The sequence below is a fragment of the Zophobas morio genome, unplaced genomic scaffold, assembly GCF_036711695.1.
Source record: "Zophobas morio isolate AGI-343-1 ecotype UQ-CSIRO unplaced genomic scaffold, CSIRO_AGI_Zmor_V1 ptg000013l, whole genome shotgun sequence".
NCBI lineage: Eukaryota > Metazoa > Arthropoda > Insecta > Coleoptera > Tenebrionidae > Zophobas > Zophobas morio.
Genome location: NW_026972118.1, coordinates 39,129 through 50,639, shown reverse-complemented (window position 1 = coordinate 50,639; position 11,511 = coordinate 39,129). Strand labels below are relative to the sequence as shown.

The 11,511-nt window shown below is 26.3% G+C and overlaps 1 protein-coding gene and 1 long non-coding RNA gene across 2 annotated transcripts; both read right to left on the bottom strand.

Annotated features, from left to right (window-relative positions):
- Positions 1-4,827: 4,827 nt before the first annotated feature.
- LOC135128518 (uncharacterized) lies at positions 4,828-5,864 on the bottom strand. The gene is made up of 3 exons (XR_010280426.1): positions 5,781-5,864; positions 5,588-5,724; positions 4,828-4,904 (listed from the first exon to the last, which is right to left on the bottom strand). It is a non-coding gene; the product is annotated as an uncharacterized LOC135128518 (long non-coding RNA).
- Positions 5,865-7,035: 1,171 nt separating this feature from the next.
- On the bottom strand, positions 7,036-10,727 carry LOC135128541 (homologous-pairing protein 2 homolog). The gene is made up of 9 exons (XM_064055400.1): positions 10,620-10,727; positions 10,472-10,525; positions 10,271-10,401; positions 9,963-10,068; positions 9,836-9,906; positions 9,412-9,451; positions 9,267-9,355; positions 7,170-7,229; positions 7,036-7,112 (listed from the first exon to the last, which is right to left on the bottom strand). The coding sequence occupies exons 1-9, from the start codon at positions 10,657-10,659 to the stop codon at positions 7,053-7,055; spliced, it is 651 nt and encodes a 216-aa protein (XP_063911470.1). The 5' UTR covers positions 10,660-10,727; the 3' UTR covers positions 7,036-7,052.
- Positions 10,728-11,511: the final 784 nt, after the last annotated feature.

The window sequence follows — 11,511 nt, the reverse complement described above, 5'->3', positions numbered from 1 at the left end:
GTTTATCTAATTAAGTTTTCTCATGATTTTTATTTCATTTAATTTTATTAGTATTTTGTAGTTATATATATATAAGTTTCTATTATGCTCCAGTTTAATAACTTGCGCTCATGCAGGGCTCGTGCGTAATGCCTAAGTTTCTAAGCCCACCTGGTGATTTAGATGTCCTCTAACATGTTTAAAACAGTAATTGTTTTGTTGCGTTTGCAGGCAATTATCGATGGTTTTTCGTATGTTTATGCAACAAATGCGTAGGTCTTAATAAGGCGCACGAACACTTTACAGAGATGTAGTTTATTGCTCAGAGACGCTGTGCTTTTTGCACTTAGAAGCAGGCAGATTACGTGGATTACCGCTTTGAGCTTGACCATACAAATTTTACATGTTACCCCCCAATGATGACGCCCAAGTTTTTGCTCGAGATTTTAACAGCCTCGAAGGTTAGAGCCGGAGGTTGAGCGTTTCCTTTTTTTTTTTTAATGAGGATTGATCTACTTTTTTCTGCATTAATATTTACTCCTAACCGACAACAACCGGTTGACCTGTAAAAGGTTAAATACGTAAAACCGTTATATCGCTACTGAGAGTTGTCGGCAGATCTCAGCGGTAAATCCTATTGACGCGCAAAACGCAAGGCCGTGGGTCCGAGCCCCACCAAGGCCGCCCACTTTTTCGGTCTTTGATAGTCGCGTATTTAACCTTGCCTTAAAATTCTATTAGCCTGCGTTTCAATATAGGGCCGGTTTTTTAGGCCACTTAATTATAGTGACAGGAAGTTGGCGCCTGTTACCTTCTGAAAGTTTAAGACGTAATTCCATTCTGTCAGGCAGAGAAGCAGCTAACCGGTTAAGCACCCTTAACGAAATCCAATCAGGAACTCCAACAAGGGCGTCAACGACCACACAAAACGGTGCGCGGACAGGCGGCCTTTGACAGGTATCTGCTGGTCACTGGACGCAGTCGCCGTCTCCCATAGTGTTGAAAAGGTGCCAAAGGTCGTCGTTATAAATGGCATTTTCTCCAGCATCTCATTAATGCCATCGGAGCCAAATGCCTTTCGTTCGGGAAGCTTTTGCGGACATATGCTTAAAACACGGATTCTCTAAACCAACCAAAATAGATAGCTGTCAATTAGATTTATAAAAATTGCTTTTAATAGTAATTTTTCTGTTTGTGTAGTGGGTTTAGCATCGGTTTGTCGTTAAAGCTCACGTAACCGCGGCCAGGTGTTTACGAATAATATTTTTTAAAATATTCGTAGACGACCAGGGCAGTAGGGCTGATTGTCACGACAGAATGGGTAGCCGTCAGTGTGCCCTCAAACTATTAATTGCTTCATCTAATATAAAAAAAGTTGGTGAGAAGGAGGGTCATACGATAACGACTTCAACCATAACTGTAAATTTTGGCCAATCCGTAAATGACCATGTCCGGATTTTTTGCTAGCTTTTTTTTTTTGTTTACGCCTGACACAGTAAAGACGGGCAGACGTGAGAGTGAGGTTTTGTGTCACCTTTTTACACTTTATATATTTTTAACTAGCTTTACTATTTTTAGAGTTTAGTATTACTGTGGATACTCTTGGCTCCTCCGGTTGGGAAATTTCATTTGTGAGGTTATACTATCCTATTTACCTTCCACTCCTACCAATTTATTATGCGTATTAACCTAATTTTTTTAAAAGTACTATAAATACACACCAAATGTAGCCTATTAAATAACCATTTCCTTTCCCTTGCGTTCCTCTCGGTTTATCCTCCTGGCCGTTTTTGGTGCGCATTAGTTTTTGTAGAATATGTACATATAAAAGTATTTTATAACCCTCCTATATAGCAAGCATGACAACACTATTATAAGGAAGTTTGCCAAACTAGACGATGATAAAGGGTTTAATAGTTCACCATTTAAACTAAAGAATGTATACATAACAGTCACTCTCAAAACGCTGATTGACCTCTCCTCTGACCACAAACCCCGCTCTTAAGAAGATGGGAGATACTACGGCCCCGCGTACTTGTATTAAAAAGTTAACTGGTCGGTTAACATTTTAGGAGAATCTAAATATATAGACCATGGTGCACTCCCTCTAGAAAAATTTTTGACTTAGACCTGGCTCTTGCTCAATATTGGAATCTACCAGACTATGTAAACTTGCTTATTTAAAGAAGGCAGAATTCCAAAGCAAATTCCCAGTTTGGAGGAGAATAGAAACTTAATTTAACCAAAGTTGGCTGACAAAAATAGAAAATCTTTTTAGTCCAAAAACAATTTCCTAAGGGAATTAACAAGGTTATCAGACCTACTAAGGTTAGGGCATTAAACATTGCCCACCCATTTTTTCTGGAGGCCCAAAGTCTACGGCTTTTAAATTTTTAGAGACGATTGCTGGCTCACTGGAAGTTCGTTCATTTAAATAAAAGCCTAACGATAATAAACACCGTCTCAGCAGGTGTTCATATTAGTTGCAGCTTACCTTAAAAAATCTATCACAATGCAACAAAAGCCAATTGCGGATGCAAAACTCCCAACCCCAAATAAAGAAAAACTACGAGTTTCGATGGTATACTGCTTAAAAAAGCTAACTTTAAAGAGCTATATAATGTCAAGGTTAACTAACTAAAAACTTAACACCGCTTACTATTCACATGGGGTAAATTTGCAGAAGTTGTGAGAAAAAAACAAAATTTAACTGTCTGACGGTACGCAAACTTTAAAACCGACTGAGGGTATCTGCAAACGCAGACGCAAGGGACAAGAGGCCAACAACTGAAGAGCAAAAGTTTACCAATTTATTATAAGAGATTTGCCTTTAAATATATAAACATGTTAATACTCTTAAGGATGATCAGATTTAGCGATGATGCATTTGTTTTAAATAACAAAAAATAAGCAAACAAACAAACTAGTATTAGAAATCTATGATAAGTATTAAAATATAAAGTAAAATGTATCAAGAAAACAGGAGAGATTGTAAGAGGTCCTTGTCCATGGTATTTATAATATGTTTTATTGATTAATTATTAAAAAAAATAACGTTCATATCCTCTTGTAACAAATACAACTGCGTGGTTTATTTTTACAAGAGATTTAAAAATTGTATGATAATATATTGTATATAAATACATTTAGTATTGATAATTATAATAAAATAATAAAAGAAATAGTACTCTATATATGAAGTAATTATATATACATCTCAAATATAAAAATTAAATATTTCTTACAAGGAGACGGTTTTTGTTCCGGTTTGCAATCTGTATTAATATCTTTTATAAATTAAAATAAATTTCGTATATGTATAGGTAACTTACTCCTGGCATATTACAAAAGATAATTTGGTTTATATAAAATATATATCCATTTAATGTGTAAAAATATTTCGTTTGGTTTTTTGTGCAATTCTTAATTATGTTTTAGTTAACTTTCATATATGTGTCCTATTTTGCTGAGATTATAAAGTAGTTCCTTTTACGTTGAAAGCGCATTGGCTCAGTAAGAATCGCTTAATGTAATAGTAAATAATGTAACAAGCCAACTTTTAAAATAATACAATACTACTTTTACCCTTTTGGCAAAACTTAGGATTCTTTTCATTTATAACGTAATAGATAATATAAGAAAACTAATTTTTAGTTGCATACGTAGAATACACGAAAGAATTTTGGTACAACTACAAGAATGCATTTAATTAGAACGGTTTTTTAAAATTGTAAGTTAAGAAGTTCAATATATTTGTTAATCGCGGTAGAAGAAGTAAATAACTTGAGGAAATAAGCAGAATATTTTTAAGGGAGGTTGTAATACAATGCAATTCTAAAATACAAATTATTCTGTTACCTACAAATTATAACATAATGTTCATATATATAAGTAATAAAATTCTTAATAGTAAACGTAAGGATGACTTTAAAAAGTAGTTGGATTTAACCTTTATGGTTTATTAATTAAATATATACGGAAAGATTATTGATGACGAAAAGTGACTTTTATTCCCCATCATTTCTGTTTTATTTTTTGCATTCCTTATAAAAATGCGCCGCCCAAAGACGAAAGGAGTCAAAAAAGTAAACTGGAATGAAAATAATAATTGCAGCACTCATCTAATTTTTATTCTTCTCTTGTGTAGATCTTACAGTCGTAAAAAATTTAAGAGCCAATATATTATAGAAAAAGGGAGTGATAAAGGATATATTATCTTAAAAAAATTTTAATATAGAATTAATGTCATAAAGAGCTGCAATAATTTACATTATTGCGCTCGAGTTGCCTGAGTAGCTCGCTTGCCACTGGGCAAACAGTAACAACTACCACGACAGAACAAAAGAGCGCAACGCGCACACCATATAGCACGTGTAACAAAATTTAAAAAGATTGTGTACGCGAATCTAAATATGTTTTAAAAACATTTATTAATCATAATTAAGATTAACAAGTAATATCTATTTAATATGAATATATTTTTTATTTTATCTTATTAGTAATAATAATTATAGAAGAAATATGCTAATATACTATTTTTTAAAAAAAATATAATAAGCAATTCATAATAAAAATGGTAAATATAGAAAAAATGTCTATATTGTAATAACTATCTATAAAAATAATAATGAATAAATATATTTATGAATTACATTTATTATTAGAAAAATAATTTATTTTAATAATAATTTATGTATATATTGAATGAACTATTTTTTAATTTAAACTTTTTACAGTGTTGATTTTTTAGGGTCAGATTCACAAGAACTAGTAATATATGGATAATAAAATTTAACTAATATAATTTAGTATATAAAAAACATTTTTACCCTCCTGGGAAGCAAAAATAACAAAATTGTGAGCTTGCCTTAGTGTCGCTGTGTTCTCCACAAGTTTAAAAGTAATATATATTGTCGAATAATTGCCTTATTATTTAAAAAATTTTTTTTTTAAAAAAAAATAGAAAAAAATAATAAGGTATATATATTTTTAAATTTTTCTAACTTGAGAAATATGCAAAATGCTAAAACCAAATATCTGTGGCAGATTTCAGTATTACAGCTTTAATCTTATGTAATACTAGAAATTGCACTGTAGTATAAGTTTATCAAAAAATATATATCCTTTTTAATTGTAAAAAAAGTTTATGTTTATTCGTTGTCGGCTAAATTTATATGGGGTTTTGTTAAAAAAACAGCTTTTTTAAGCAATTTACTTTGGCTATTAAAAATTATACACCACTTTTACGTGTATATTCCTTTTATTAGTATCACAGCGATTTATTAAGTAGACTGATTCCAGTGTATCGAGAGTGATATATATAAAGATAATTTTAACTTATTTTATAAATAGCTTTCACCCTCAAAACTATTTTTCGAGAATGCTAAGCAATTTGATAAACCTTTTCTCTTTTATCGCACAATGGTATTTATTACAGGAGTTGTAGCTAAGCTTAAAAACTACTTGCAACAAGAAAAAAAAATAAATTAATGAAAGCTTTTTTTAAGTTTCGCGTTCGCTAACAGAAACTTTTCTTTTGTAGAGGTTGATGGCAAAAGCCATTGCGCTCAAAAGTGTTTTATTTAAATCTTTGACTTTTAAACTTAACTGTAAGCCACGTGTGTTCATTAATTAGCATGCCACGGATGAGATAGTGCGCCCCCGTAGGAAGGAATTTGATTTTTTCTGCCCTTGGTTTCCTGCGTGGAACGTGTTGTGCTATAGAGGGGCGGCCTAGTTATCGTGCTAAATAATAAATTTATTTTTACATTTATTCCTGCCTTGGGTATGAATATATCTACGTTTTTATAGCCAGTACCCCCGATGCTGCCATTTTAGAAATAACAAACAGACAAATCTATCGCTGATAGTTATTTTTTTCAAACCAAAATCTGCTTATGGATTAAAGTAATTTACTTTAAAAAATTAAAGAGAAATTAAGTTACAGTTAAGGTTTCATTACTTGGAATGAAAGAAAATTTTTCTTCTATTTTTAATTAAAAAAAATAATAAATTACAATATTTGAAATCGTTATTTTTAAGATGTTTTTTAACAAAAAGGTTTATATAGCAAAATTTATAACTTGAATTTTACTAAAACTACATTCGCTAATATTTTACCAATTTTAGAGTTACTTTTAAAAATAGAAGTTTATTTTATTATAGTTTTTAAAAAATAGTAAAATTTTCACTATTTTTATTACCGTAAGAGCTTTAAAAACGGTCTAAACTTATTTTTATCTAGTTTAGTATATTGATTTAAACTCATTTATTAGTAAATTAATTTCCTTTCTCTATAATTTCCAAATAAGACCATCTATGATTGTCAACGGCAACCCAATAAAAACTGTCTGCAATTTTTGTATAAATTCTCTAAGAAAATTTTACAAATTTTCTAGGAATTTCAAACTAAAACTTAAATATATACTTTTACACTATTTTTTTTAAATAAATTTAGCACGTATAAACTTGAAAAAGATTTTTTTAAGCTTTTAAATAGTAATATATTATAGTTTAATAAATTGTAATAATAATTATTGGAAAATTTAAGAAAAAGCTTAAGATTTTTTACTGTGTAATAATATTTTATTAAAACAAACCTTTTGCTTCCGTAAATTTGTCTGCATAATATCTTTTCTTATATATAAATATTTTTTCTATATTCAGGAGCTTTTATATATCTCTTTGTGAGAAAAAGGTACATATATATTTAAAAAAAATTAAATTCGTTGGGTTGACTTAATTTTAAAAAGTAAATTAAGAATTTAAATCTACCAGAAATACTTTTCAACTTTGTAAACAGTAATATAACTTTTATTTATGAATAAGATTTTTTAATTGAAAATTAAAGCAAGGGCTTAACATAAATGTTAAAATAATATAAAATTCGAAAGTTGAAGAAAGTAAGTTATAATTAAGAGATCATATAATTTAAAGAGGTAATCTGAAACTCCCATATTTCTGATTCAGTCATAAAGCGAAATGTATAGTTATATATAAATCTGAACTAGAGCATTATTATGTTTTTATTTAATGTAATAAACTTATATATATTAAATAGTAAAAAAAATAAATTAAGCGCCATTAGCTATATCAACTCCAGCAAGTTCGTCAGTTTCAACGCCAGTTTCTTCCTTTAATTTTTTTTATTAAAAAAAATTAAAATTTTTTTCTATAATAATGGAACTCACTAGAAGATCAGATTTCTTTTTAGGATAGTTTTCCATAATAGTGTTAATAATATCGTTGCACTTTTATATAATATATATTAAAAAAAATAAATAATATTATAAATTATAGAAAAAAAAAAAGGCAAATTCTAAATAAAAGGAAGTTTATTTTTTTATTTTTATAAGGAAATGGGATAATTGCATAATAATATTATAATAAAAATTAGTAATAATAATAAAAATATATATTACTCTTAATTAATATTAAAAGTGATTTATAAAATTTTATGAAGAAAGTATTAAATAATATTTATTTAAAAAAAAATTATATAAATATTACAGTAAAAAATAGTAATTATAACAAATATATTATTTATAATAAATATTTATATATAAAATCTATAATTATTATAAAAAGTTATTAATTAATATAAATAATAAAAAGAATAATCATATAAATACTTAGAAAAGTGTATAATAAATAAATTTAATAAATTTTTAATATATGGTTTTTACTGTATAACGTAATTGATGAAGTTCACTCTGAAAAATCACGTGCTCATGGCACGTGGTGCATGCAACATGAGTTATTAAACCACATAATTGTACCACGTGTCTGTCTTCAAATATATATTATAATATTCACAATACATTTATAATAATTGTTAAAAAAAAAGTATTATAAAATAATAAAAATAATAATAATTTGAAATAAATCTACAATAAATATAAAAATTATAAAATAATTTATTTTTAATATATTTATAATAATAATAATAGTAATAATAGTAATAATAATAATGATAATAATAATGATAATAATAATAAAAATAAAAAGTCCTGATCGCAAAAGTTTGCTTGGGTCAGTAAAAATTAGTAAATTTTTAAATTTTTTATAGCGTTTGCGTATAATTATGGTTTTTTTTAATCAAAAAAAGTATAAATTTGGAACTGCTATTAAACTAATTAGAGAAGTCGTTATTAATTTACATCATTTTTTTTTCCTGATGCAAATTAATTAGTTTTCAATATAAATTAAATTTTTTCCACAGTTGCATACAAACCAGTTTATAAAAAAATTAAAACTTTATTATAATAAAAAACTCCATTTACGATTGTAATTGCCTAAATTCATTAAATTTGGCGATTTTATAATAAGAAAACCTGCTATTAGTAAATAATTCTGACCTGATTTCTAATTTAAAAATTTACAATTACTTTGAAAAATGTGTTGTTCTACGCAAAAGTATTATTGTATAAATTAATTTTGATTCGTAATTTTTAATCTTATGAACTCAAGATGTAAGCAGTTTAGCAAATTTTAAACTTCTAATAATAATTAATTCTGATTTTTTTATTTTAGAAGATCCAAATTTATATTAAAGGAATAAAATTAATTCCGGAAATTAAAAATGTATTTTTTTAAACTTCATTATAAATTTAAAGTGGTGTATGCAGTTTAGTAGTATATAATTTCTTTTTTTAAGATGAATTCTGACTTTCAATTTTTTTTTAAAAAATTAAAATTTTAAGCTAGACTCAGTCAAAGGTTAAGCAGAAAGTAAAGTTTTGCGATAAAGTAATTTATAATCAAAAATTTCATAATACGAATTCAAACCGAAAAAAAACTTTTACGTTTTTTTAAAATGTGCCGAGCTCCAATATAAGTTTAAAATTAGTATAAAAATAAGTTTTAAAAGAAAGCAACTATAGTATTATTATTATATCAAATTTATAAATTAAATGCTTTGGCCTTTACGTTTTTTTTTTCCTTGGCGGTAGCAAAAAACAAAATTAAATTACAAAAGCTTATAATACCGAACAATTTTAATTTTAAAATTTAGATGCAATAAAATTTTTATAAACAAAAATAAATTATCTAAAAAAATCAAATTATTATTATTTTTTATATCATAATTATATAAATTAAATTTAAATTGTTTTTCTTTGGTGGTAGCAAGCAGCTCAAAAAATAAATTACAAAAAATTAAAATGGCAAACAAATATATTTTTTAAGAGATCAGTTTATATTATTATTATACGTTAAAACATTTAAAATTTAAAATCTTTAATCTTAAAAAAAAATCTAATTTGTAATTCGGAGTTATTTCTGCTTACCTTTCTTTTTCTCGATTTCCATTCAGCTGTATAAGTGAAAAGAGCTTTTTCTACGAGACTTCTTTCTTCCTCGCTAATAGTAAATTTCTCTTTTTAAAATTTTGCAATAAATTTAATTTTCTTATTCAATTAATAAGTTGTATACTTTTTCTTAAAGGTTCCAACGAAGATTCAAGATCTTCAACCTTAAAAAAGTATTATTAAAAATTCTACATGTTTTAATTTTTATTTAAAAAAATAATTTATATGCTAAACTTACGCGTGATAGTAAAAATTATAAAAAGAATACATAAGATATAACTAAAAGTAAACAAAAGTTTGATTGCAAGACAAAGAAATTTTTTCATAGTACAAACTATGAAATTTGAGAAAAATAAGAGATTATTATAAATCAAGTATTATTTTTATTAAATATATAAAAATTTCAAAGTATTATTATAAAGATTTATAAAATTTATAATTAAAAATTATTGACTAATTATTTCTGTACCGATAGTTATTACTTTTTAATTCAAATAAAATTACATTAAAATTTTTTTAATAAATATATTTTAAGTTGAACTTTTTACTTGTTTAGTGAGTTCTTCACAGTAAGCTGAAAGCTCTTCTGTGCTTTTTATATCGTTGATATTGTTTAGCTCTTAAACAAAAAAAATAAAATTAAATTTTTTTTTTTAATAATAATAATAAATTTACCAACAGTAAGAGTTTTCAACTCCGATTCAAGATTATTATGTTCTTCGCGAATTTTATCAAAATTTAGATTGACTTCATCAACTTCTTCTTGGGAAGCGCATTCTCCCTTTCGTAGGAGATTTTAATAGAAAAATTATAATTTAACTCTGAAAATTCAAATTTAAATTTAATAAATCTTATCAATTTAATGCTATTATTATTTTTATTGGTGTGAATTAAATGTAATTGTGTTAACAGTGAGCATAAAAAAAAAATTTATAATTATAAATTTCCCTTTCCACGAAAATTTATTTATAAATAATGCACACCTGAAACGCAAAGTATATTTTTTGTTTTCCGTATTCCTTTTCAACCAATTCTTTAGAAGATGCAAGTGAAGCTAAAATCTTAACGCACTGCGTTTTTCCTACTTCTCCATGAAGATTTAAAAAAACATCTCCTTTAAAGTAGTTTTTATTATGAAAATTGGTTTCATACTTCAAATTTAGTTTTAATTATAAAGAAGTCACCAGCACTATATGGTCGGTTTTGTCGAAGCATATAACTTCTTATAATGTTCGTTGCTTAATTAAACAAAAAGTATTAATTCTCAATAACACAAAAAAGTAAAAGTGGTGAGGCACGTTAATTTTAACATTTCAATTTATAGCAAAAAACCTTGTTCTTCACTTTTCTTAATATTTTCCTTTTTAGCCATGTTAATAGTTAACTTTCACAAAAACTTTATATATATATATTGCAATTTTTGCAAGAAAGTTGAAATTATAGTACGCACATAACTCTTTGCAACACCAGAAATATAAAGAAACGCAAGAATAACAAAAGTACTCGCGCTGGTACATGAAAGACGCCACCAACTTCAACTTTTATTTTATAACCAAATGATACAACTTTTGTCCCCAGAAAAAAGGAATATTTTTACTTTATACCTTTTAGTGCTATTTTTTTAAAAAAGTAAGTTAAAAATATTTCTTATAACTAAAGATTTAGAAAAATAATAAGTTTTGTAAAGCATATTATAAATTTATAGAAAATATATATCAGTAAGTTAATTATAGTAAAGTTAGTAATCTTTTTGTTTCAATGATGCTTTTTTTTAAACTTTGTTATTTTTATTCTCTTTAAACTCAGCTCTCCTTATAAAAAGCATATCTCCGAATTATTTCGCAATTCTTAAATTTAAGTTATTTTCAATTCCGAGTAATTTGGAGTACTTCGTACCTTTAATGTTGCACCAAAGTTTGGATCATTAATACAATTTTTTATATTTTTAATTACCGTTAAAGCTATTATACCAGTAGAAGTTATAAAGGAGTTTAAAGAAGCTTTAATTATTAATATTATTTATTTTATATTAATCAAGTAAACTTATTTATTATGGTTTGCACTGTAGAACAGTGTTAATTTTTTTTTCATGCTCAAGAATTATAAGATTTCTTTGTTCTTATAAAACAGAGCTAATCTATTTCCATATTATAATATAACTCTTTCATCCAGTAAATACTTTTTCTTTTTTTTAGTTTAAAAAGATCCATTTCAACAAAAGCGC

Coding starts and splice junctions, on each gene's coding strand:
- LOC135128541 (XM_064055400.1), bottom strand. CDS start 10,659: ATGGCTAAAAAGGAAAATATTAAGAAAAGTGAAGAACAAG. Junction 10,402..10,471: donor AAACCGACCATATAGTGCTG/GTGACTTCTTTA, acceptor ACTACTTTAAAG/GAGATGTTTTTTTAAATCTT. Junction 10,069..10,270: donor AAATATACTTTGCGTTTCAG/GTGTGCATTATT, acceptor CTCCTACGAAAG/GGAGAATGCGCTTCCCAAGA.